We start from the raw sequence: 27,574 nt of genomic DNA on the forward strand, positions 1-27,574 counted from the left end.
ATGAAAGGAACCATAAGTGTGGCCAGAGGAGAAAGACTGAAGAGAAGCAAAGCTCACTGAATGTATTCAGAGGCAGAGAGACACCTGACACCAAAGTCTAAGGTAGGCGCACACAGCAGCTACTCCGTTAAGGAGTCCCTGCTAATTTTATAATTCATTATTTGGAGAATGGGAGAGGATTGAGTGAGAGACACAAAACTCTGCTCAATGGGCCAGGAAAGATTCCTTGATGTTTCCCATCCCAGAGCTTCTCCTGGGGACCTTCTGGCCACCCATAAGGATCTACTTGAGGAACCAAGCATAGGTAGTTTCTAAATTATCCCACAATGACTTTAGTTTGTTTGCAGTGTCTTAAGTTATTGTAATTTCTCCCTGCTGAACAGGAGAATCATGAGACTCTGTTCATTCATGTTTGTGAAATGTTTTCAGAGCCTGGGATGGAAGAAGCTAAAGATATGGAGGCCTAGATACCTTAGGGTTGCAAAAATCAGGCCCTATCTCCCAGAGGCTACTGCAGCCGTACTGGGAGACTTAGGGTGCTAACAGTCTGGCATCGCAGTGTTGCTCCTGGAAGCAGCCAGCACTGTCCCTGTGGCTCCTGAGGGGTGGGGGCAGGGGGTGTCTGCGCGCTGCCCCCGCCCCGAGTGCTGACTCCGCAGTTCCCATTGGCCTGCATCCAAACTCCCTCCCAGAGCCCACACCCCGCACTCTCTCCTGCACCCCAACTCCCTGCCCCAGGCTCAGCCCGGAGCCACCTTCTACACTCCAAACTCCTCAGCCCCAGCCCGGAGCCTGCACCGTCTCCCGCACCTCAACCCTGGTGAAAGTGAGTGAGGGCTGGGGAGAGAAAGTGATGGAAGAAGGGGGTTGGAGTGAACGGAGGCGAGGCCTTGGAGAAGGGGCGAGGCCTTGGGGGAAGGGCGAGGCAACGGTGTTTGGGTTTGTGCCATTAGACAGTCAGCAACCCTGGATACCATTGTGAATGGTCGCCTACAAATACCAGAGAGAGACAAGAGCAAATGTTATTTTCCGGTGCCAGAATCCAAACCCCAGTCACCTGCTGAGTGGTAGCAGCGCTTTGGAGAGTCACGATGGAAGCGTTTTCTGTTCAGCTTCCTTGGTTGGCAGTTTTGTGGAAGTTATTTGCTTATTTGCATTTGGAAATTTGATGTTTAGTGTTTTTCTGGCATTTTCTTTTCTGAAGATGCTGCTTTCTGTCTGACCTTGACAACGAGCAGGTAATGCTTTCCTGGAATGTATGCCACAGCAAACTCACCTCTAATTAGAGGAATACTTGAAATACACAAGTGCTTAACAACTGGGGGAGTGGCAGGAGAAAGGGGGCTTCTTGGTAACAGGTCAATCAACAGAATTAGTTTAGCATCTCTGGTTTTCCCGATTTCAGCCCAGTTGAACAGTGCGTGTGAATCTACTCCCAGGTCAGACTGAGACAACAGGAAACTGGTCAGAGAAGGTTTCAGGGTGCTGATGCAATTCACACACAACACATGGGTGGAGGCTACAAGAAGGAATGTGTCACAGCAATCTGATCAGCAAAGCATCACAGCCCATTTGTCTGGTTTTAAGATGTACAGTCTTGTTTTAGAATAGTTTGTCCCCTGACCAGTACTTATAAAACCAGATGTGGTTATTACACACAGAGAAGGTCATTTTGTGGACGGCACCACATGCTCCCAATAACTTGACCCTACACACATGAACAGAGGTGGTGGGGTCATGCAGGCGGAAGAAGCAGTATAAAGGGGATGTCCCGGGGATGCATAAGTGGACACGCTAAATCCAGCAGAGCAACAAACCTGCATGCCCAGTCCTGACAGTGTCCCACAGTTCAGCCCTATTAGTGTGTCCCACAGCTCAGAGCCCCCCAGCACCGCTGTCCCTGTCAGTGTGTCCCATAGCTCAGAGCCCCCCAACACCGCTGTCCCTGTCAGGGTGTCCCACGGCTCAGAGCCCCCCGCAGTACCGCCGGCCCTGTCAGTATGTCCCACAGCTCAGCCTCCCGAAGCGACTCTTGCCCTGTCCATATTTCACCCCCACAGTGCAGCACCCCCACAATCAGCCCAATATGTTCAGTGATAGTCCTCCTACAGCTCCGAGCCACCAATTATCCTCCTGTTTCTATATCCCTGACACAATCACACAGGAGAAATGCCAATGTGTGGCTGGCTGTCGCCTCTATGGAACATTCAGTGTGGGGGTTGAGGAGTGGGTCTTTGTGGTGGGTATCCAGCAGATCTAGGATCTGAAGGTGCCGAGATCCAGAGCTCAGGATTGGCAATCATCTATCGTTAAAGTTAGAGCTCAATTTGAATATCCGGGTGTCAGGAAACAGGGTGTTGGCCATTCTCTGTGTCCAGACCCCTGCAAACACCTGCCCTCTAGGGCTCTGCAATGATCATACACCCTTATCCCACCACCTAGATACTTAAGAACTGCATAGGGGAAACTGAGGCACCCCCACAATATTCTGAGAAAACATTAAGAACAGTCCCACTTCGTCACATCTCTCCCCCTTTCGAGACCGAACTGAGCGAGGTCACTTTAGCCAGTGACCTGGGGAAGTTCGACCCCACCGAAGTTTCCATGGATGCCCCAACATCTCTCCCATTCCTTAGCATCGGCTTGTATCAGCCCCGCACCCAGCACTGTGTCTGAGGCGTCGGTGAACACTGTAAAGGCCTGGGCAAAGTCTGGGTTTACCAGATTTACCAGGCCCTGGATTAGAGCCTCCTTCAATGCACAGAGAGCCCCCTGGCACTGCTTGGTCCAGACCAGCTCGTCTGGCTTCCCCTTCTTACATAGCTTAGTGATGGGGGCAGCTAGGGAGCTCCAGTGGGGTACAAACCTCCAGTAGTACCCCGCCATCTCAGGTTCACTTTTACAAGCTGTACTCTCAAAGTTCTGTTGTCCTTCCCTTACCAACCTCTGCTTCCACAAGGAACTAGATGTTAAATTCACTGAGAGACTACAAGTCCTATCCAAAGTGTCTAGAGATGAGAGTAGACCTGCCATCCCCTGCATTCTCTAGAGATTAACTACCCAGCTGTTCTGCTCTGCAGACTCAGCTACCCAGTCTTCCCTCTCGCTGGCTGGGCCGGGGGTCACAGCTCCGCTGAGCCCTGTCCCTGGTCACTCCACCCTTGCCATGGACTTACTTCCCAGCAGCGCCTCTGGACCAGGGAAACCTGGTTGGCAGCCGACCTGCCCTGCCTGTGTCTCCCCCCATGCTCAGCGCTGCCCTTGCTGTCCCAGTGGAGGAAAGCAGCGAGCTGCATCAGAGCCAGGGTGAGCCCCCTCTCCGGTGTGCAAGGGGGCAGGGAGCATCTCTCTGTCCCACCCAGCCCCAGGGGGCTGGTTACAGGCAGGCAGGTATCCTGAGCCTAGCAGCTCCTCCCTCATGCCAGCCAGGTTATTTGCATTTTCACTGACAATTTCCATCTTAGCCAATTGGTTCCCTGGATTCAAATTCAAATCCTTGGCTGTTAGAGGAGCAGGGTCTGGATCCGATCCCAAACAGACAGTCACCCCCCAACAGGGTCTCACAGCTAATACCCCGGAGAACCCCAACGACCAGCAAGCCCAACCCCTCCTATGTCTGCACAGGGATCTGGGCCATAGGCAGGGCAAGGGGTTTCATCCCTGGGACCTTCACCCAGGTCACACAGCCCCTCAGCATCTGGTGGGGCTGCACCATCCGGGGCCTGACAACAGTTCTCTCTGTCCCAGGATCTCGCCACCCCAGGAATGTCTCCCCATTGACCATCACCTTCCGCTCCCACTGAGGGTCCGAGGGACCTGGCCCCAGGAAACTCCACACAGACATATAGGTTGGGGTCAGGAGTGGGAGCCTGTCCACCTCCCCACCCATCTGGCTGACGGAGTCTATGGCCTTGGGACCCAGCAAGGGAGCTAGACACCGGGGCTTTTCCGCAGGGTCCCCCTGGTTCAAATCGCCAGCCTGCTCAAAGGCAGTGAGGTGGGCATCCACATCCCCCCCCTCCTTAATCAGGGGCAGCAATTAGTCTCGAGGTTCCCTGCGGAACTGGCACCCCGGGGTCTATCCCCACTCACCCCGGGGAGGTCCCCTAGGCCTCTCCGCTCCCCCACCGCCAGCTCATGCTGCTTCTGCAGCTCTTTCTCGGGCTCTCACTGTCTCTCACAGTCCTCTTGCTCTCTCGGACTCAGCTCCAATCCCATCCATCTCCGATCCCCTGATAGGGAACCCGATCGTGAAGACCCTCATCTGGTCGGGGACAGGAGTCTTGGGGATGCTTGGCTCCCACTCCAGCTGCTCCCAGATCCTGCTATAGCCCCATTTGGGGTCAGGAATCTGTTCCTTAGAGCGGTCATCCTCCTCCAGCTGCACAATTAACTGTGCTTTGGTGAACTTTCCAATGCGCAACCCTCTCTTTCTGCACAGGGTTACAAAGTCCTTCTTAAGGAGATGGTGACAGGCCATCACTCTGCTGTTCCCAAGTTGTTGTGGACTCACAGGCCTGTGTGCTCTCAGCTCCCCACGGTTTCCAGGGAGAACCCCTAGTGTGCCAGCCCTTCTCGAGGTCACCACCTCTTTGCCAGGGTCGAGCTGCAGACTTCTCCGCCCCTGGGACCGCTTGCTGCAATCCTTAGGGGAACTCTGTTACTGCAAAAGTCCTTCTCTTTCCCAGGGCCAAGCCACAGGCTCCTCCGCCCCTGAGACTGCTCACCGCAGTCCCCAGGGTGACCCCATTACTGCACAGTCCTTCTCGCTGGTCACACACTCCCAGGGGTTAACCGCCCCCCGAAACTGCTCCTCTCTGAGCCTTCAGCACACCTGGTCCTTGTCAATCCTCTTTCGTTTTACTGCTCCCCAGTCACTTACTGCAGGAAGCGCCATCCACGGGGTGCAGTACATCCCACCTCTGCCACCAGTTGTCAGGAAACAGGGTGTTGGCCATTCTCTGTGTTCAGACCCCTGCACACACCTGCCCTCTAGGGCTCTGCAACAATCATACACCCTGATCCCACCACCTAGATACTTAAGAACTGCATAGGGGAAACTGAGGCATGCCCACAATATTCAGAGAAAACATTAAGAACAGTCCCACTTCGTCACACCGGGTATTTAGAGTCAACTCTGATTCTGGGCCCAAACTCTGTGGCTTTATGCAAAGAGCAAATGGAAACATAAAGGCCAAAGTGCAGCACATTACAGGCCTCCTAGCTGAGGAGTATAGGAAAAGTAGACATATGGTGCAGAAACTGAGAATGCCTACGTGTGAAGGTAACATTATAAGGAGGTACAGGCCTTTGTTAATTGCCAGGACGCTTTTGGCCCATGTATACAACGCAGAAGGTTTGTTTTAAAAATATTTTTACACCTAGTGAAGAATAATTTCTAATTCCAAAACATGAGAGAACCAACATGGGGTGAGGCTGACCTGATTTTACAACACAGTAGATGTGAGGATGGGAGGGACTTTGGGGCTGGCAATCATAAACTTGTCACATTTGTGCTTCAAAGAACAGTTCCAGAATCAGTGGGCAGGACTAGACATAGATTCATACATTCAGTTATTATAAGGCCAGAAGGGACCGCTGTGATCACCTAGTCTGACCCAATGTTCCCTCTAATTTTTTACATCCATGTGCGGAATTAATTTTGTTATGCGCACCAATATGGAGGTGGTGTGGTGGGGGTGGGGCCGAGGGGTTCAGATTGTGGGAGGGGGCTCAGGGCTGTGGCAGAGGGTTGGAGGGTGTTGGGGGGGTTAGGGCTCTGGCTGGGGGTGCAAACTCTGGGGTGGGGCTGGGGATGAGGGGTTCGGAGTGCAGGCTGCCCTGGGGTTGCAGTGGGGAGAGAGGACTCCCCTCAGCCCTCTCCCCAGCCGTGGCAGCTCTGGGGCTGGTGCCTGAGCCAGGGGGAGAGGCGCCTCTCCCCACTGCGCACCTGTGCGGCCCTCGATAGCCTGCTGCGTGGTCGTGCAGCTTAGAGGGAATTTAGCTCTGACCACCTGTATAACGGAGTCCATAGGACTTCCGTGAATCAAGCTCTCTTTGAACTAGAACATATTTTGGGTCCAAGCTGTGGATTTCACAGCTAGATACCGATTCGATCTTGAATCTGTACAGATTTCCAGGATTGTTCAGGTCAAGGGTTATGAGTCAAAGCCATGACAGATATGGCCTCAGTTGTGAGGTTTGGTTCTGAATCCCAATCAGAATATAGTCTTTCCCAAATTGGAAGGGTTAGGTGTTGTGTACTGCATCCAGCCCATCTCTAATTAGGAGACTACCGCTTAAGTCGATGTAACTTATGTCACTCAGGGGTGTGAAAACAAGTGATGTAAATTACATCTACTTAAAGCCGGGTGTCCACACCACACTGTGATGGTGGGAGACCCTCTCCCACCAACATAGCTTCTGCTTCTCGCACTCTCCCATTGGCACAACACGTCCTCACCAGATGCACTGCGGCTGCACCAATGTAGCCTGATAGTGTAGACTTGCCCCAAACCTGAACTCATACATGCAAGCCATCCCCCGAGGGTGGCCACAGGGGCTTCTCCAGAGCTGTTTACAATTCCAGGCACAAGCAACCCTGCTGCTTGTCATTCTTGTAGGAGCTGTAGTAACCCTCCCCCAGGGCGCAGAACACAATCATGCTGAAACTATTCATAAAGGTCACACAATGGTCCCCACAGCCAGTGCACTGCCACTGTATTATTATTTTGTATTATTAATTCTTACACTAATACATAGGAGCCCCAGACGTCGAGCAGACCCCGCGGCCCTAGGCATGGTCCAAAACACCGAACCAAAAGATGATTCCTGCTCTATGAGCAGCTAAGAATAAGACAAGAGACAACAGCTGGAGGCAGACAGAGAGAGGGGGGAGCACAAGGAAAAATGAGACGACACTCGTCAGGAAGAGAAGCCGCAATAGCAGCTGCCTGTTAGCTGCCAACCTGGCTTACACGGCTGTTTGCAGCTGCACCCAGTATGTATCATTTGGAAATGTAATTGCTATGATTTCACCCCTTCCCCCAATCTCTGGGTGTGTCCACACGTCAAGCTGAGGCCGTAATTCCTGGCTCTAGGAGGCAGACCCTCGGTAACTCTGATTGAATTAATGCACTAAAAATACCACGTAGCCACAGCGGTGCAAGCGGCAGGAGGGGCTAGCCACCCAAGTACATACCCATCCAAGACTCTAGCCACGTACTCAGGCGGCCAGCCCCTCCTTTCTGCTCATTCGGCCACGGCTACAGTCTAGTTTCAGCATGCTAGCTTGATCAGAGCAGGTATGTCTCCTCAAGCCAGAAATTACACCCACATCTCGAAGTGAAGATGTACCCAAAATACCTGTTACCAGGCCCAACACTGTCGCTTGTTAGGCCCCTCCCACCCAACTCAACACACTGTTCTCAATCCCTCCAGAGCTGGCTCTTTAGCCAGTTTGCAGAGCATGGGGCAGTACACACAGCTGACCCAGTCTGAATTCACGTTGCCGGTAGGATTTCGTGAGGAGAGGTATCAAATACTTTGTTAAAACCTAGTTTTATTCTAGCTACTGCCTTCCCTTCATGCCGTCATACTGTAGTTCCATCACAATCCAGTTTATATGTAGGGCCCGGCCAATTTCACGGCATGAAAAACATGTCACAGACCGTGAAATCTGATCTCCCCTGCTGCTGGGAGCCCAGGGCTCTTAGTTGCTAGTCTGGACATGCTGGGGAGGGACACGAGTTGCCCTTCCCCTGCATGGCTGCTCTTGGTGAGGAAATCAGACCCACCTCCAGAAGCAGCATAGAAATGAGGGTGGAACACCCTCACTTCTGCGCTGCAGCACGGCTCTGGGCGTCGGTTCCCTCCCCCTCTCCCCGTGGCTCCTGCCGCAGCTCCCAGCGCCAAGGCCTGGGCTTCCTCCCCCAGCAGCTCCTGCCAGGCTGGGGGCTTTTGCTCCCGGCGGCTGCAGCTGGAACAGCCCGGGCTCTGGCCTTCTGCCCCGCTCCACACACACCTTGCGACTCCTGCCATGGCTCCGGGCACCGAGCTCAGGGCTTCCTTCCCCGGTGGCTCCCGGGGCTGGAGGCTTCCACTCCTGCCAGCTGCAGTTGGAGCAGCGTGGGCTTAGGGTCTCCCTGCACTCCAGCCAGGGCTTGGGGCAGCCCAGCCTGGGGGCTTCCACCCCCCAACCAAGGCAGCCCAGGCTCTGAGCTTCTGCTCCCTGTCACTCCGGCTGGGGCAGCCGGGGCTTAGGGCACCCCCCACCGCTCCAGCCGGGTCAGCCCGGGATCGGGACTTCTGCACTCTCCCCCCAACAGCTTCTGCCACTGCTTCGGGCTTCCTCCACCAGCGTCTCCAGCCAGGGCAGCCCGGGCTCAGGGCTTCTGCCCCCTGCTGCCCAAGCCGGAGCTCGGGGCAGCCCAGGCTCGGGGCTTCCACATGTGCACACACACCCCAGCCAGGGCCTGGGGCAGTCTGGGCTGAGGCTTCCGCCCTGGGGCTTTTTCTGGGGCTGGGGCACCCATTTTTCCAGGGGGCCCGCCCAGATTGGCCGGGGACCCCTGCCTTCATCTGTCACTGGCCTGGACTAGCAGCTAGGAGTCCCCGGCTGGGACTCTCCTAGCAGCAAAGGGAAGATCCTACTACCCACCTCCACCTCCAGGAACCTACTCTAACTGCAGGAAGCTCAGAGGCTGCTGCCTAGGAAGCACAGAAGTGAGGGTGGCAATCTTGGGACCCCCCCCCCACAACACTTTGCAACACCCCCCCCACACACACACACACACGATCCCGTTTTGGGTCAGGACCCCCATGCTTACAACAGGGTGAAATTTCAGATGTAAACATCTGAAACTGTGCAATCGATCAATTAAAAAACCCTCTGGCCATGACTTTGGTGGGGCCCTATTTACATGTTAACCCTGTAATGTTACTTATTGCTCCGTCAGCCCCTCCCAGCTCACAGGCTTTTCCTTTATATGTGTCCATTACTGATTAGGGACTAAAGGCAGCTATTAAACTAATTGCCAGAATTGTTCTTTTCCCCAGTCCTCTGCCTACCTGGAAAATCTTGTGGACAGATCTCCTGATCTAACACCAATGAGTTGTAATGATGAAGAAAACTGCTGCTTAGAACATGTTGAGGAACCTCCTGGAGTCGAATGTAAAGGCTCGAAGGGGCAGATCAACTTCATGGATCAGGAAACCAACAACAAAGGTACATCAGGATACAGACATGCTGTAATGCCATGTCTCTGCTGTGTTTGGGAAATGGGAGTCCAGGAGAAAGCTGAGTGACTTTACATGCTTTGGCAGTCACATGCAAGAGCCCATCCATTAGCATCAACTTTTCAGTCTCTTTGTTTCTTCTCATTACTATTTATATGTCTTACCCTCAGTGCCAGAAAAAGCAAAGGCAAAGTTTGCAATCAGGAGAAGATCACAATGCAGGCAGGGGCTTGGGGACAGGATGAGGGCAAAGATGATACGAATGGGTCCTTGCCTGCTTATCTAGGGAGTTTTCCTTCCTTCCTTTTGTAAACTGCTGCAATTCTGGAGGAGTGATTGCGACTCCACCAAGGTTTCTGTTTAAAGCTGATTTTTCAGATTGCTCTAAAATCCACATCCATAGGTAGATTGCCTTGAAAATAGCTATGCCACCCTAGAATTTGTGGTGCAGATTTAGGGTTATTTGACCAGGGAGTTCCCAAGATACAGGGCCTCCAAACTCATCATCTTCTAATAACACATTGTGCAGAGGGATTCAGAGACAACAGAGGGGAAGATCCAAATGTATATCGCCGGACTGCCCTTGGGGTGATCTAGTGCCAGCACCAGGCTCAGCTCCAAACAGTCATTATTAAAAGTTACTAGTTGTTTGGGTAACTTCTGCTGAGCAAACCACTTTTGGCTTGGGCTGTGAGCTGGCTCCACACTGAACTCCTCATAGTTACCAGCTTAACAAGCAACCTACAGAATATCCTCTCGCCTTGGGGAAAGTCCACTGGCCTTGGAGACTGTGAGTTTGATTGTCCTTCTACTGACAACTGTTAGCTGTGAAGTAAACAGAAAGATTCTTTTTATCCAATATGATCTTGTATTCCCAAAGGAAGGCAAGCACCAGTCCCAGATTTTGCAGAGAAGAGATTTTGCAAGGTCAGTTGAGGTAGAGTTAGGACTAGAATCCAGGGATGACAGTCCCTAGACTTAGCCCACTTAGCCACTTAGCCTTTTGCAATGCATGGGCTAGATCAGCTAGTCACCTGTGACTGAATATCAAAGTAATGCTTGTGTACAGTGAAGAAGAGAAGGGCTGCAAATATGATTCTGTAGTGAAGGGACTGGATTGGGATACAGAACCCCGGTGTACTGCTGCAGATTATTTATGTGATGTTGGGCAAATCACTTAAACCACAATCTTTCTGAGGTCTGTTTAAAGACACCCACACTGTGGAGCACACTTCAGTTCTGTGCCTGATTCCCCATTTGACCTTATCCAAGTTGTTTAAACTTTCTGTGCTCAGTTTCCCAGCTACAGTCTGTTTTGGCTGACAGTTTAGGAGACAATTTTGGCTGATTCGGCACTAAGAAGCCCTCTGAGGTTTTGTAGAATCATGATCGGTCACCCTCTACTTTGGTGGGAGGGGAGTCTGGGGAGCAGCAGGCCTGGGGGATAATGTATTTTTAGGTTGTAGCCAGGGTAAGAAGCAACAGGAGTTGTGCTATCTCATCCCCTCATTGGGAACCTTGCAAGCTGTAGCTGGGCATGTGAACCTCCTGGGGTTCGCGGGTGTGAACACCTGTGATTTGTGGGCACTGACAAAACAGGGAAGGCAGAGTTACAGCCCCAGAGCTGCCAAGTTCTGTGCAGCTCCATGTGCAACATTGTATGCTAATCAGTCAATGGACTAATTTGTACATAACCATAAACTCTGGCTTTATGAAAGCTGTGTGGATTTAGTGCTCATGCAGTCCTGGTGAGTGAAACCCTCGGTTTTTCTACAGGGGAGGAGAAAGGCAAGCTTCCCACACAAATGGCCCTGCCAGTGTGCCCCATCCCTGATCTGGGGGTACTTCCTTTAAGGATCACAAGGTTGATCACGCCCCATGGCCCCGGCAGTTCTTGGCCTCTCTGCTGAGTCTGCAAATTGGTACAGAGCCCAGTGGTGAGTTTGGAGGTGGAACTGAAACTTACCAAACACATCTCATGTAGAGGCCACTAAACATCCATTAAAGGAGAACAACTTTTTATTTGCTCGATGTCACCCTCTGGAGCCCTGATTCTTTACCTCTGACCTCACCCCGCTCCTGTTTTTTCATTTATTGTCCCCCCGCATTCAATTGATGCCTGGGTCCAGCGGTTCCTCCCCCTTAATTGAAGGGGAGAACCTTTAATTTTGGGCAGGCCTACACTGACCCATCCCCAGTACTTCAAATAATACAAACCCTGTAACAGAGCTGCACTGTCCTCTTCTTAAAGGGACAGCTCCCATTAACCAAAACACAAACACTGCAAATGCAACAATAAAATGAACACTAACACAACATCCAAATTCCCCACTTAATAATACACTTTGTAACATGAAGTCATTTTAAGAATTATTCCCGGGCCTTCACAGTAGCTTACAGAGACTTTCATGAGTTATCATCAAGGTCCAAACCACAACTGCACAGCATAGACAGCCTACACCTCTGTGCTAGGTTTCAGAGTAGCAGCCGTGTTAGTCTGTATCCGCAAAAAGAACAGGAGGACTTGTGGCACCTTAGAGACTAACCAATTTATTTGAGCATGAGCTTTCATGGGCTACAGCCCACTTCATCGGCTGCATAGAATGGAACATGTAGTAAGAAGATAGATATATACACATACATACAGAGAACATGAAAAGGTGGAGTAAGAGGCTAATTAGTTAAGATGAGCTATTATCAGCAGGAGAAAAAAAACTTTTGTCGTGATAATCAAGATGGCCCATTTAGACAGTTGACAAGAAGGTGCGAGGATACTTCACATGGGGAAATAGATTCAATGTGTGTAATGACCCAGCCACTCCCAGTCTCCATTCAAACCCAAGTTAATGGTAGCTAGATTGCATATTAATTCAAGCTTAGTGGGTGAGACAGTCCTGTTGGCTGCAAGGAGCAGTCCAGAGAAAGTGACACCACGATCGGAGAACTAGCTGTTGGGTACCAGGGTTCTTGGGCTTTCCTTGTGGCAGCAGAATATGTTTCAGTGGTTAGAGACAATATAGTTAAATCTGCAGTAACACCACCCTTCTTTGGGCCGTTTGCAGGAACTGAAGCTAGGATCTCTAGATCTAAAAGCCTGAGCTTTTACCACAAGCCCTTCTAGTGACTGTTTTTAATACTTCTATGCACTGTGCAATCCTTATTGAAAGGGCCTCCTTTCCTGGCCATAAGGAAAACATTTCGTTCTCCATCTTACAGATAACATAAGTAATTGGTTGGATAGGCAGAACTGAGACTAGAACCCATGTCTCTAAAATGAGAACCCACAATCTTTACTGTCCTCCCTTTCAGGTGAAATGGGCCAAATTATCTCCTTACGTAACCCATGCTAAAACAATGTGTATCTTTGTCCCTCCCTAGTGGCTAGGGGACATATAGAGGTTTTTGAGTCTGTTTCTGCCATTCCCAATAGCAAAGAGGCAGTGAGAGACTAATGGTTCACGAACCTCTAGAAGAGCCGCTCTTGGAACTGTCTCTCCTGTTCCTGTTGGGTCACAGCCTGGGCGTGCTGTCTGTCCAGAAATTGTAGTGACACCTGATGCTGCAGAATCTGGGCATGGTGCTGTTTCTGCTGTTCCATCATCCTTTCCGGATGTCACCCACTCTCCCCCTCCTCCTTTGTGCAGAGACATTTTGAACACAAACCCCACCATTGACACCTTATGTGAGCAAGAGCCTTTCTCAACTTCAGCCACCCTGGGTTTGGTTTTATTAATGAAGACATTAATAGCAGGATATCTGTGGGTTCAGCTCTAACCTCCCTCAGCTCACACTCCAGATCCCCTCACTCCAGAGACCCCTCCAAATGGGGTAATAAACCACCTGTTGACTCATCAGGACAGCACTCCGAATCACGCCCTGCTAACAGGATGGGAAACATTGCCAGCCAGCACTGGGGAGCAGAGTAACCATATATTTGGCCTGGTGATGATATTGGTATGACATTCATCTAGATCAGTGGTTCCCAAACTTGTTCCACCACTCGTGCAGGGAAAGCCCCTGCCGGGCTGGGCCGGTTTGCTTACCTGCCGCGTCTGCAGGTTTGGCCGATCGCGGCTCCCAGTGGCCGCGGTTCGCTGCTCCAGGCCCATGGGAGCTGCTGGAAGTGGCAGCCAGTACGTCCCTCAGCCCGCGCCACTTCCAGCAGCTCCCATGGGCCTGGAGCAGCGAACCGCGGCCACTGGGAGCCGCGATCGGCCAAACCTGCAGACGCGGCAGGTAAACAAACCGGCCCGGCCCAGCAGGGGCTTTCCCTGCACAAGTGGCGGAACAAGTTTGGGAACCACTGATCTAGTAGCTGCTCCTAGTCCAGTGGGTAAGCACAACGATTTTCCAGGTAGGCAGAGGACTGGGGAAAAGAACAATCCTGGCAATTAGTTTAATAGCTGCCTTTAGTCCCTAATCAGTAATGGACACATATAAAGGAAAAGCCTGTGAGCTGGGAGGGGCTGATGGAGCAATAAGTAGCATTAAAGGGTTAACATGTAAATAGGGCCCCACCAAAGTCATGGCCAGAGGGTTTTTTAATTGATCGATTGCACAGTTTCAGATGTTTACATCTGAAATTTCACCCTGTTGTAACTATGGGGGTCCCGACCCAAAACGGGATCGTGTGTGTGTGGGTGGGGGGGTGTTGCAGAGTTGTTGTACGGGGGAGTCCCAAGATTGCCACCCTCACTTCTGTGCTGCCTAGGCAGCAGCCTCTGAGCCTCCTGCAGTTAGAGTAGGTTCCCGGAGGTGGAGGTAGGTAGTAGGATCTCCCCTATGCTGCTAGGAGAGCCCCAGCCAGGGGCTCCTAGCTGCTAGTCCAGGCCAGTGACAGATGAAGGCAGGGGTCCCCGGCCAATCTGGGCGGGCCCCCTGGAAAAATGGGCGCCCCAGCCCCAGAAAAAGCCCCAGGGCGGAAGCCTCAGCCCAGACTGCCCCAGGCCCTGGCTGGGGTGTGTGTGCACATGTGGAAGCCCCGAGCCTGGGCTGCCCCGAGCTCTGGCTTGGGCAGCAGCGGGCAGAAGCCCTGAGCCTGGGCTGCCCTGGCTGGAGACGCTGGTGGAGGAAGCCCGGAGCAGTGGCAGAAGCTCTTGCGGGGAGAGGGCAGAAGTCTTCCGCTCCAGCTGGGTCAGCCCAGTTCTCAGGCTCTAGATCCAATGTGCCAGCCTTGGATCTGACAATCTATCAGGGCACTTTCCTTCTCCCCAAGTGACACCTGGTCAGTGTTTTTGCTCAAGTGTAGTCTGTTCAGATTTAGTGCTCAAGTCTCTTGATGACGCACAAGGAGAAGAATCCCACTGTCTCCTTTTTAGCTGTGTTCGCTTGGAGATGCTGACTGGTAAAAACAATAAAGAAGTATGAGTTACTGAAGTGTGCAGCTCTGACTGATAACCACAAGGGGCCAGATTCTCAGTAACAAAGCAAAGCGTCCAGGAAACATTTGGATCTGCCCACCTGAGAATTCACCAGGCATGAGGGAGCTCTCAGCAGGCAAGCAGCCAGCATAGCCTGTCACTGAGCCACCCCTCTTGGGCACAGAGTGAAGAGGGTGCATGGCCAGGGCTGTGCTTCCCTGCAGTTATTCTCAGCTTCTATATGGTCACACAGGGACTATAGCCAGCTGGCATAGATTGGAGCAGCCCCCAGGCTGCTTTAACCTACATCAGGGCGCAGAGTAGTATACTCACTTCTATGCCAAACAGGAACAGAAAATGCAGCCCAAGGAGCAGATCAGCTAAGAAGGGGCCATTTAAGAGAGTCACTCTTTAGAGTGGAACTGCATATTAAAACAACACAGATTTCTTCTCCCACATTCATGGGAGAATTCTGGCAGATACACAACAGATGCCTAACTCATATAGTTTCTGTAGGTTGTATAAAAGAATGAAAGGTCTGTTCAAAGTCCTTTCCCTATCTGTGGTGAGTGGCGATCAAGATCAAGGTGTTCATTACAACTGATGTTCATTTATAGACTTTCATAACCTCAGTAAATGCTGTGCAAACAAAGATCTCTGTACCCAGCCTGTCTGCCTATGCAGGGATCAGCTCCAAAGTTCACTCTATCCCAGAAAGCAAACAAGGCTCCCAAAGAACAACACACCTGCTAAATTCATAGCTCTGAGGCCCAGGGCACTAGCATAGCTTCTGGATTTAAGCAAACTCTGCAGAGCTGCTGCACAGCCGTTGCCTGTGTGTGGCCTGGTGGGGAGGATTCCCCCCACAGGGCCAGAGTCTCTTCTGCATCCAGTGGGAGCAGTCAAGGAGCCAGCTCCCTGATCCTCGGTCCAGGCCCATTTTAGTGCAGCCCACTGGTCGTGGCTCCCTAGGGACTTTACACACTTTGTACTCCTGCCACTCTCCCTGCCTGCCCCTCCTGGCTACTGACATGCCTTCTGCACTGGGGGTTCCAGGGAGGGAGGTGTAGGAGACAGCTGTACCAGCTGGGGAGTTACTGAAGGCTTCTGCTCCCATTGCACTGCTTGGGCACTGAGAATGGGCCCCTTGGCTGGTTAGCAGGTGCTGAGCTGAGGATCCTGAAGGATGAGCTAAAAACATTTGTTGCTCTGAAGAAAGAGTAAAATGTGTCCCTGGAAAAAGATTTGCTGCGTGGAGCTTCTGATGCTAATAAAGAGACTGAGAACAGGGTCACAGCCACTGGCCCTGTGCATTCCCAAGGGCTCTCACACATCCTGTCCAGCCCAGCCACTCCCTGGTTACAATGCAAACCGCCAAACAGACGGGGGGGAGGGGGGGCAACAGGTATGTTTATTTCTCTGTGTTTATGGATGCCTCCTCTTCCCCAGAGTTTCTGACTGAAGATGATATTTACTGCTGCTGCCTCTCCAAGACACTGCTGCACACCGCTACACCCGTCACCATCGGCTTCTACTGTCCCGCCGGGAGCCGTTTTAATTCGCTGCTTGATAAAATTACAGGTGGGCTCAGGGATGCTTTGGGGTTTCCCCCCGCGGGAGAACTGGCGCTTTCAGACCTGCTAGAATACCTAGGGGGCACTGGGTGGAGCACGGGAGGCCGGCACGAGACAGGCTGCTGGGAGAGAGCGAGAGAGGAACACCAGTGTACTCCCGCCTAGCCTGGCAGTGAACAGGTCATTGTGTGCTGCAACCTGTGACCTGTACCTGATCCCCGCATGCTATGGGAGGTCAGCTCCTCGGTGTCTGGTAGCGTGCTCCGAGGCAAGGGCAGTGAGCGTTCCCAGCAAGGGGCTCTACAGGCCCCTGTCCTCAGGGGGTTCCCCAGAACGTGGGCATGCTGCGCGTCAGAGTGAGGATTCATAGATTCATAGATATTAAGGTCAGAAGGGACCATTATGATCATCTAGTCTGACCTCCTGCACAACGCAGGCCACAGAATCTCACCCACCCACTCCTGCGAAAAACCTCTCACCTGTGTCTGAGCTATTGAAGTCCTCAAATCATGGTTTAAAGACGTCAAGGTGCAGAGAATTCTCCAGCAAGTGACCCATGCCCCATGCAACAGAGGAAGGCGAAAAAACCCCAGGGCCTCTTCCAGTCTGCCCTGGAGGAAAATTCCTTCCCGACTCCAAATATGGCGATCAGCTGAACCCTGAGCATGTGGGCAAGATTCACCAGCCAGATACCCAGGAAAGAATCCTCTATAGTAACTCAGATCCCACCCCATCTAACATCCCATCACAGGCCATTGGGCCTATTTACCAAGAATAGTTAAAGATCAATTAATTGCCAAAATCATGTTATCCCATCATACCATCTCCTCCACAAACTTATCGAGTTTAATCTTGAAGCCAGATAGGTCTTTTGCCCCCACTGCTTCCCTTGGAAGGCTGTTCCAGAACTTCACTCCTCTGATGGTTAGAAACCTTCGTCTAATTTCAAGTCTAAACTTCCCGATGGCCAGTTTATATCCATTTGTTCTTGTGTCCACATCGGTACTGAATTTAAAGAATTCCTCTCCCTCCCCGGGATTTATCGCTCTGATATACTTGTACTGTCCTGGGACCACTGTTCCCCCGAAGCTCTGTGTGTGTGCGCACGCCCACAGATCCCCAACCCCGCACACACAGCGAAACACCACGCACACAACAATTTACACAGAAGAAATTTTTTGTGCACACGGCCTGTCAAAAATTAGAGGGAACAATGACTGGGACTCTGGGCACAAAGGTGCTGTTGCCCTGGGCACGATGGCTTCACCAGACAAATGAAACACGATACTGCATACTTCTGGTTCCAGTTGAGGTATGTGGTTGACTGCTCAGTTTGTAAATCTGGTGTTCTAGTGTATATTGGTTTTGAAAGTGTCCATAATGGTAAAACTTATTTCAGTAAACAAAAGTTATAATTTTATATCAGTGTAACTGAAGCCGTGCTGAGGGAAGTATCAATATAGTTACATCCATTCCTAAAGGAGGTATTGCTGATTTTTCTGTATCAGTTTCTTTATTAGTTATAGCTTATTTTTGCCAAAATACACACTACCAATATAAACACTTTTAATCAGCTACCAAGTCACCTTTCAAAATGGGACTTAGGCTCCTCAGTCACTTAGGGCCAGATTTCCAAAGCTATTTAAGCACCTAAACATGCAGATAGGTTGCTAGGCCCAAATTTGTAAAGACATTTAGTAGGACTGTCAATTAATTGCAGTTAATGCCAGCAATTAATGCAAAGCAAATTAACTAGATTAAAAAATAGTTGCAATTTAATTGTAGTTTTAATCACACTTAATAATAGAATACCAATTTGAATTTATTATAAATATTTTGGATGTTTTTCTATATTTTCAAATATATTGATTTCAATTACAACACAGAATGCAAAGTGCACAGTGCTCGCTTTATATTATATTTGTTATTACAAATATTTGCACTGTAAAAAAGAGAAACAAAAGAAGTAGTTTCCAATTCACCTCATGCAAGTACTCTAGTGTAATCTCTTTATCGTGAAAGTGCAACTTATAAATGTAGGAATTTTTTTTACATAACCACACTCAAAAACAAAACAGTGTGAAACTTTAGAGATAATGCTGCCCACTTCCACCATTTTGAAGCGTTTGGAGGAGAGAAAGGTGATCAGGAACAGTCAACATGGATTCACTAAGGGCAAGTCATGCCTGACCAACCTTATTGCCTTCTATGATGAGATAACTGGCTCCGTGGATATGGGGAAAGCAGTGGACATGATATATCCTGACTTTAGCAAACCTTTTGATATGGTCTCCTACAGTATTCTTGCCAGCAAATTATAAAAGTATGGATTGGATGAATGGACTATAATGTGGATAGAAAGCTGGCTAGATTGTCAGGCTCCATGGGTAGTGATCAACGGCTCGATGTCTAGTTGGCAGCTGGTATCAAGCAGAGTACCCCAGGGGTTGGTCCTGGGGCCGGTTTTGTTCAACATCTTTATTAATGATCCGGCTGATGGGATGGATTGCACCCTCAGCAAGTTCGCAGATGACACTAAGCTGTGGGGAAAGGTAGATATGATGGAGGGTAGTGATAGGGTCCAGAGTGACCGAGAGAAATTGGAGGATTGGGCCAAAAGAAATCTGATGAGGTTCAACAAAGACCAGTTCAAGAGTCCTGCACTTAGGATGGAAGAATCCCATGCACCGCTACAGGCTGGGGACCGACTGGCTAAGCAGCAGTTCTGCAGAAAAGGACCTGGGGATTACAGTGGACAAGAAGCTGGATATGTGTCAGCCGTGTGCTTCTGTTGCCAAGAAGACTAACAGCATATTGGGCTGCATTAGTAGGAGCGTTGCCAGCAGATCGAGGGAAGTGATTATTTCCCTCTATTCAGCACTGATGAGGCCACATTTGGAGTATTACGTCCAGTTTTGGGCCCCCCACTACAGAAAAGATGTGGACAAATTGGAGAGAGTCCAGCGGAGAGCAATGAAAATTATCAGGGGGCTGGGGCACGTGACTTATGAGGAGAGACTGAGGGAACTGGTCTTGTTTAGTCTGCAGAAGAGAAGAGTGAGGGGGGATTTGATAGCAGCCTTCAACTTCCTGAAGGGGGGTTCCAAAGAGGATGGACCTCGGCTGTTCTCAGTGGTGGCAGATGGCAGAACAAGGAGCAATGGTCTCAAGTTGCAGTGGGGGAGGTTGGATATTAGGAAACACTATTTCACTAGGAGGGTGGTGAAGCACTGGAATGGGTTACCTAGGGAGGTAGTAGAATCTCCATCCTTAGAGGTTTTTAAGGCCCGGCTTGACAAAGCCCTGGCTGGGATGATTTAGTTGTGGGTTGGTCCTGCTTTGAGCAGGGGGTTGGACTAGATGACCTCCTGAGGTCTCTTCCAACCCTAATCTTCTATGGCCTTGTCTACATTTGCAGATGTAGAGTGCCGGGAGTTAAACCAGCCCTCGGAGACAGCAGCAGGGAAAGCACTTCCGTATGTTCACTCTGTCAGCTGCAAGCTCAGTGGCGTGGCCGCATTTGCAGCGGCATTCGGAGTGGTGCATTATGGGTCGCTGTCCCAGAGAGCACCTCTTCACATTCTGGCGCTTGTGGGAAGGGGGATGGGGGATGCAGGGCTTCCTGGCTCCTGCCCAATGTCCCATGATGCATCGCTTTGCATCCCAGCAATCCCTGTGCTTCCGTCCACGTTTGGCGCCATCTTTCAATGGCGTTTGTACGGCGCACTCTGTCTTCCCTTTTGGTCTGCGGGAATGGATCCCAAACTGCTGAGGAACATGCCGATCGGTCTCGTCAGCACGTCACCAATTGCAGTCGAGTTAATCCTTAAGCTACAAAGTGACAGTGAGGCGTCCAAAGATGATGTCAGCTCGCATAATGCATACGACACGAGATGGCTTGTGGCATTCACGGACATGCTCACCGCCATGGAACGCCGCTTCTGGGCTCGGGAAACAAGCACTGAGCGGTGGGATCACATCGTCACGCACGTCTGGGAAGACGAGCAGGGGCTGCAGAACTTTCGGATGAGGAAAGCCACTTTTATAGGACTGTGTGAGGAGCTCGCCCCAGCCCTGCCGGTGGAGAAGTACATGGCCATCGCAATCTGGAAGCTAGCTACCGATCGGCCGCTAACCAGTTTGGAGTGGGCAAGTCTACCGCTGGAATCGTGTTGATGCAAGTGTGTAGGACCATTAATCGCATCTTGCTCAGGGGAACCGTGACTCTGAGCAACATGTGTGGCATTGTGAATGGCTTTGCACAAATGGGTTTCCCTAACTGCGGAGGGGCGATAGATGGCATGCATATTCCAATTTTGTCACCAGACCACCTAGCCTCTGAGTACATAAATCGGAAGGAGTATTTCTCGATGGTTCTCCAGGCGCTTGTGGATCACCGTGGGTGTTTCACGGACATTAACGTAGGCTGGTCTGGAAAGGTGCATGACGCACACATCTTTCGGAACACGGGCCTGTTTAGGAAGCTGCAAGCCAGGAATTTCTTCCCGGATCAAAAAATCACCATAGGGGAAGTCGAAATGCCCATTGTGATCCTTGGAGACCCCGCCTACCCTTTAATGCCATGGCTTATGAAACCCTACATAGGGAGCCTTGACAGCAGCAAGGAGTGGTTCAACAACAGGCTGAGTCGATGCAGAATGACTGTTGAGTGTGCTTTTGGCCATTTAAAGGCCTGCTGGCGCTGTCTGTATGGGAAGCTGGACCTGGCCAATGACAACATTCCCTACGGTTATAGCCACGTGCTGTACCCCCCATAACATATGTGAAGGGAAGGGTGAAAGCTTCACTCAGGCATGGACCGCTGAGGTTCAACACTGGAGGCTGAATTTGAACAGCCAGAGACCAGGGCTATTAGAAGGGTCCACCACAGGGTGGTAAGGATTAGGGATGCCTTGAGGGAGCAATTCTATGCTGAAAGCCACCAGTAATGTTTGGTGCCCTGCACGGGAGTGAAGTGCAGTGGTTCCAATGCTCGTAGGCATCTGTGTTTGCTACGTATGATACACTGACTAGCAGCGCCTGTTGCTTTCCTGGGCTATGCTATCTTTTACTTAATGAAGAATGTTTCCAAAACCAAAAAATTCATTTATTGAAAAGAAACACAACTGCTAGAGAAACACACATGGCCTGACACATCTGTGCTATGTGGGAGGAGAGAAGGGGGCGGGGTGGGGAGCGGAACAGTCACAGATTTGTGTATATCCTGTTATCATACTCAGCCTTCCTGTCTGGAGTGCTGTGCAATGAGTGCTGCACTTCAGGCTGGCTAAAATGCATGGTGATAGGGGTTGAGTGCAGTGGGTCAGGGTCCTAGTTTTCCGGGCTGGGTGGTGAAGCTACAGGTGTTGGAGGCAGCTGGTGGCGATAAGAAACCGGATGTTGGGGAAAATGGGTTGGAGGTGACATGGGGGCGTAAGGGAAAGAGTTTTGGAGTAAGGGATGTGGGGGGGGGGGGCGGGCGCGGATCTGCTCTCTTCACAGTACTATGAGCGCCTGCATTGAGTCCACTTGGTGCTCCGTAATGCTTAAGAGCCGCTCCGTGGTTTGTTGCCGGCGATCCGCATTGTCCTGGCGGACCCTCCTTTTGGTCTCCCGCCGCTCCTGTACTTTTTGATTTTCAGTAAGGGACTGCGGCATGACTTCATGCAGAAGGTCCTTGCTTCTTCGTGGCCGCTCCCTGAGGCTGCGCAGCCATTCAGCCGCTGATAACAAGGACGGCTGGGATCTCAAGGTTGCATCTGTAAAATCAAAATGCAACATTTAAGAGAGGCAGCATTGTTCACACTAGTCAGAGCAATGATTTGGCTGAACGTAAAGACAAGCACAGTGCACACAATAGCATAATTTGCCCATCCCAAAGCGAGCGCACATAACCCACAACAGCCCCGAAATGGTGAGTAACCACAGGGACAGGGGGGACTGATTGTTCCAGGGCCATATTGTCCTCTGGGGTCCTGTGCCTTGGGGAGAGCCAACAGCTGCAGGGGGCCCCTATACTCAACACTGTCCCCACATTTTCCACAGGCTGGGTTTGTCCTGGAAGATATCTCGCTGCTGAGGGTGACCTGGGAAGCAAGGGAGGGTCTTCTACAATAATGCGGCTTCTGCCCTGGCCCATATTCTGCTTGCCTGTGTGCAGCAATGCCCCCCCCCCACCCCCTCACGGCACAGTGGTGCAGATACGTTAGCCTTACTGGGACAAGGAGCACAGTAGCTCTGCCAAGGAACCTGCATAAGCGGATTGCCCAGCTTCTGGATGAGACCTTCAGTGAGATCACTGAGACCGATTACCGCGATGTGAGAGACTACACCACTGCCCTATTCCGCATCTAGGCATGCATGCAGACCTAACCCTTCTTTCTGCAACCTTCCTTGCCCCAACAGCCCACACCCAACAACTCCCTTCTCAAAATAAAAGCTGCTTACTGGGCACCTCCTCTGCTGTTTGTTCTTTCCCCAAGCACCATCTGCTGTGACTGGCTACCTTCCTCTTGGCTTGAAAACAGCTCCTGGCTGCATGCATCTATGGATGCCGAGCTGTCCTCTGGCTCCTGGCCCCCGTCCTCCTCTGCACTCTCGCTCCCGCTTTCCTCCTTCTGCCTTGTTGCATTCTGGGCTGCCACGGCCTCTGAAGTGTCCATGGTGCTCTTCGGAGAGGAGGTGGGATCACCCCCAAGTATCTCGTCCAGCTCTTTGTAGAACCGGCAGGTCGTGGGGACAGCTTTGTGGTAGGCGTTCTGCAGCTCCTTCCCTTTAACCCTGCACTGCATCCTGGTCATGGCCCCCTTCTATCATGGCCCTTGATAACTGCCCATTGGTATTGTAATTCCTATGGCTGGAGCGCAGCTGGGACTGGACAGCTTCCTCCCCCCAAACACTGGTGAGGTCCAGCACCTCGCTGTAGCTCCACACTGGGGATCTCCTGGCGCGTGGAGGCATGGTCACCTGGAAAGATGCGCTGACAGCACTCCACGCCTTGCTGAGCAAACAGGAAGGGGACTTTCAAAATTCCCAGAGAATTTAAAGGGCGGGTCTGATGGTTGGTCATCTGAGGGCAGGGCAGTAGACTTCAAAGTGATGACCAGAGTGGCTAGAACAGACATTGTGGGACACTTCCTGGAGGCCGATCAGAGTGCATTAATAGACCAGGGCGTCCACACTGGAGCGCAGAAAGTTCTATGCTTCTTGTGGAGGTGGATTACCAAGGGCGCTCCAGCCGCGGAGTCCAGGTGCTCTACGTGCCTTGCCAGTGTGGACACCTCATGAGTCAGGGCACCGAGGGCTGATTTAATGCACTCCAACTTGCAAGTGTAGACAAGGCCTATGATTCTTATTTACAATGTCACCTGAAAGTGAGAACAGGCATTCATACAGCACTGGTGTAGCCGGCTTGCAAGGTATTTACGTGCCAGATATGCTAAATATTTGTATGCCCCTTCGTGCTCCCATACACAGACAGCTAGTGAGCTGGCATGGTTAGGTTTGTGCCGCCACAACGTATGTTCTTCCTGCCCAGTTAGAAAGGTTCAGGGATGCTGCAGTCTCTGACAAGGGGGCTGAACAGAGAAAGGAGGTTACTCGGACACTTCGCACGAGGAGGATTGTAATACGTAACTAACAGTCTCCTAAACACCCTGTTATCGGAGTCAGGGGACAATCACAGCCCCCAGTCTTTCTGGGTTTTTCAGTGATTTTTGTTTCAACCTACTATATTCTGCAAAGTCTCTGTTTTAATTTCTATAAACAAACTGTGTTCTGCCTTCTTCACTGCCAGGATCCCCATGGAAACTACTTGGGCAGCTGCCTTCCAGCAATCTGTCCCCAAAGACATCACATTTCAGCAGCAAAGACAGGAGCTCATCCCACCTTTCTCACCTGAATCAAATGCACATTTCAGAGCTATATGGGGCCATGGAAATACTATGCTGGGACCCAGATCCTGGAGACTTCAGTTCTTTCAATTTTCACTCAGGCAAATACTCACTGGAGTCCAAGACCCCAGGACCTCACACATTACATGCAATTTCCTCAAAAGCAAAACAAGGAAGTTAAATATTTTAAAAAAGCCTCCATTAAAACTCCAAAAGGTCAGGAAACACCACAGTTAAGATTCCAGCAGCAAAGTTAATTCAGCTACTTTGCACACCTGTGAACTGAACACAATGTCCCAGGGACAGTTGCATCAAAGCCATGTCCCCCTGCTCTGCAGTGTGATTCTTTGTGTATGCTGCCCACCACATGTGCAATGGTCTCTTCTGCTGCCTTATAACATTTCAAGCTCCTGTCTAATTTGCTGCCCACTGCCACACACCAACCCTCCTTGTCACCCTTGCAGTATGTGTGTTTGGGATAATTTCCCTGGGATGCACTGGCTGCATCTTTCAAGCTGAATCCATTTTATTTTTTCTGACTCTTCTCCAAATCGCCCTAGGTCCTTTCATGTTATTTCTCTGGCCTCCAAGTTTGCAGCACTTCCCTGTTTAAAATCATCTGCCATTTTTTCTAATATGCAATTTATCCCCTTTCGTGAGATCATTAATGAAGATGTTAAGTTAAGTAAGACCAAAGCTAGCACAGATCCCTATGGCACCCTATTAAACAATTTATTTCAGATACCCAGCAAGACAACAAATCCGGGCCACATGACCTGTTTGGTAGGGCCTCCCCACCTCCCCTTAATGAGACACAGTACCATACAGCAGGGTAACCAGTTGTTTTTTCTGCTTCTCTAGCCTGCATGCTCAAAGAATCCCTTCAGAGAGAAGAAGAGGAGCTGAGAAAATCACAACTAAAGCCAAGAAGACCTGAAGGTTGGGGCTATTTTCTTCTCCTGTGGTATCTGGTCTTCTACCAGCCTGTGATCACTGAGGTCCACCTGAGGAGGGAGAACATTCAGTTCATCTTCATCAGGTTTAGTGCTTGGCAATATGCTGGCAGCGACAAGCTGTGGGCAGGGCTGGTCACCACGCTCTGTCAAAGCATCCGCAAGCACTTTGGTGCCCTGCCTTTGAGCTTTTACCACGTGATGGGGAAAAGTCCCAGATATGCCTCTGGCTTTAGCCAAGACGAATGGCTTCTCAACCGGCGGACCTGCCTTACACTAGGAGGCCTCGTGTTTGTCCTCGTGGCAGGCATAAGTCTGCTCTCCGTGGCCCTCTTTGTGCCAGGACTAAAAGACAGCAGGGCGTTAAAAGTCATCGGCAGTACTACCACCACCCTGTCTGGATCAGGAATATTAGTGACTGTTATCTCTGTGGTTAAGAACGTAGTTATCAGCCAGAAGCAGAAAATTGAGAAGATGACAGACAGCGAGAAGTTTAGCAGCCACTTGGGCTTCATGAGCCAAGTGAAGAAGGAAATTGAGATGCTGACCAGTTTTGTGTATTACATGGAGATCTATCAGAGACGGCGGCTGCGCATAGTGCTGGAGATCACCAGTCTGGATATGTGCTACCCAGAGAGGGTCGTTGGGGTTTTGAATGCAATAAACACTTTGCTCTCGGACACGAACGCCCCATTCATTTTCATCCTGGTGATAGATCCCAGCATCATTGCATCGTGTTTGGAACAAACCAGCTGCATGAAAGGAATGGCTGACAATGGGTACCTGTTCCTGAACCGCACGGTGACTTTGCCTTTTTCAATGCCAGAGATGGGCACAAAGTCCAAAATCCAGCAATTGCAGGATGCTGTCCAGAGCCGGGAGGACCTGATGTACAAAATCATCACAAAAAACATGGAAAGGGGAGTCAAGAACGTAAAGGGGGAAATGATAAACCTGGAAGATATGGAGATGTCCAGTGAAATGGACCAAAGCCAAATCGATGCTCATGCTATGAGGTATATTCATGAAGCATTTCATGCTCTGCACGATGAGACTGATTGTCTCTATGCATACATTCCAGACAGCATTATCCAAATGAAAAGGATAGTCAACACAATTCCCATCACCATCAGACTCATGCTCCAGCAGAACGTTATGAGACACACAATGTCTGCAAGGTCCGTGGCTGCATGGGTGGTCATGGCTAATCAATGGCCATGCCGCTTGAGTTGGGTGCTGCAGTGCCTTCAGGACAGGCAGCAGATTCGACCAATGGAGGAGGAGTTCAGGAACCAGTCCCTATGGGGAATCTTCGTGGAAAACTGTAAAGAGCTGTACTCCATGCACAAAGTCCTCGAGAATATCCTGGCCTTGGATGGGGACCCAGAACTCTTTGAGAATTTTTTGTCTCATGATTTTCCTTTCACAGTACAGGAGGCCAACACCTTTCTAAAGTCCACAATCAATCTGGACCATTCAATAAGGCAAAAACTGGGTCTAATTCGAGCAGTTAATTCACTGAATAAGGCCAATGATACAAGTGTAACTAAGTCTGCCCAGGTGTCTAAGGGTGTGCAGTGTTCTGGTTTAGAGGAATGCAGTTAAACAATTGAAAAGACTTCCCTTATTTGCCTTAGAAAGGAAAAAAGGAAAAAGTTACCATCTATGAACTATTGCATGATTCAGTGAAAATCAGTCCAGTGCTTCTATTGACTAAATTTGCAGCTACCCTCACCTAGGTAGTTAAGTCAAAACTACTTAAATGCTGCCAGCTCTCACATTTGAGGGTATACAGTGCTCATCTGAACCAAAATAACAGACTAAGTCCTCCTTTTTAAGAGAGTCTAAACCTGGCCTCTGACATTGCAGGACCAGATAATTGTGGCCTCATCTCAGCACAGCGATTCTAACTACCTGCGCACAGCCACATAGCTAAAGCCAAAATTTTTTTGAGTGATTTCAGAGTAACAGCCATGTTAGTCTGTATTCGCAAAAAGAAAAGGAGGACTTGTGGCACCTTAGAGACTCACCAATTTATTTGAGCATAAGCTTTCGTGAGCTACAGCTCACTTCATCGGATGTTTGAGTGTTCAACTTCAGGTGTTTTAAGCTGGGCACCCAAAACTTGTGGCAGCAAAAGTCAGGGCCCATTTTTGAAAACTTTTCCCTAAATATTTAAGTGCAATAAAATTTCACTCACAATTCCTGTCCCCCACAAAATTGCAGATGTAAATTTGGAAGCAACTTTTCAAAACCAGGCTCTAGACAAACACCAATTGTTTCCTCTAGTATTGTAAATACTAAGCCGAAGCCTTCCCTTAGCCACTCCCACACAGTTTGGCTCTCTTGGATGAAGTATTGAGCAGAACATGCCCTTGACCAGATGTGGGGTGTGTAAGTGAGCGGTAACTTGTCTGAATTCTCATGTATACTCAGGCCACTTTACAGTGCTCTGTCAGTATAAAGGGGCCTAAAGTGGGAGAAACTGATAAGGACCCTTTACACTGCCAGAGCACTATGTCAATGGGAATCAGTTTACTGGGTACGGTGTATGGAGA

At 50.4% G+C, this 27,574-nt stretch overlaps 1 protein-coding gene across 1 annotated transcript; it reads left to right on the top strand.

The window, feature by feature from the left end:
* NKPD1 (NTPase KAP family P-loop domain containing 1) lies at positions 1–26,621 on the top strand. The gene is given in 4 exon segments (XM_074937353.1): positions 1–102; positions 9,058–9,226; positions 16,047–16,178; positions 24,925–26,621. Coding segments are annotated over 4 exon segments (2,100 nt in total).
* Positions 26,622–27,574: the final 953 nt, after the last annotated feature.

Source organism: Natator depressus, chromosome 23 (assembly GCF_965152275.1).
Source record: "Natator depressus isolate rNatDep1 chromosome 23, rNatDep2.hap1, whole genome shotgun sequence".
Taxonomy (NCBI): domain Eukaryota; kingdom Metazoa; phylum Chordata; order Testudines; family Cheloniidae; genus Natator; species Natator depressus.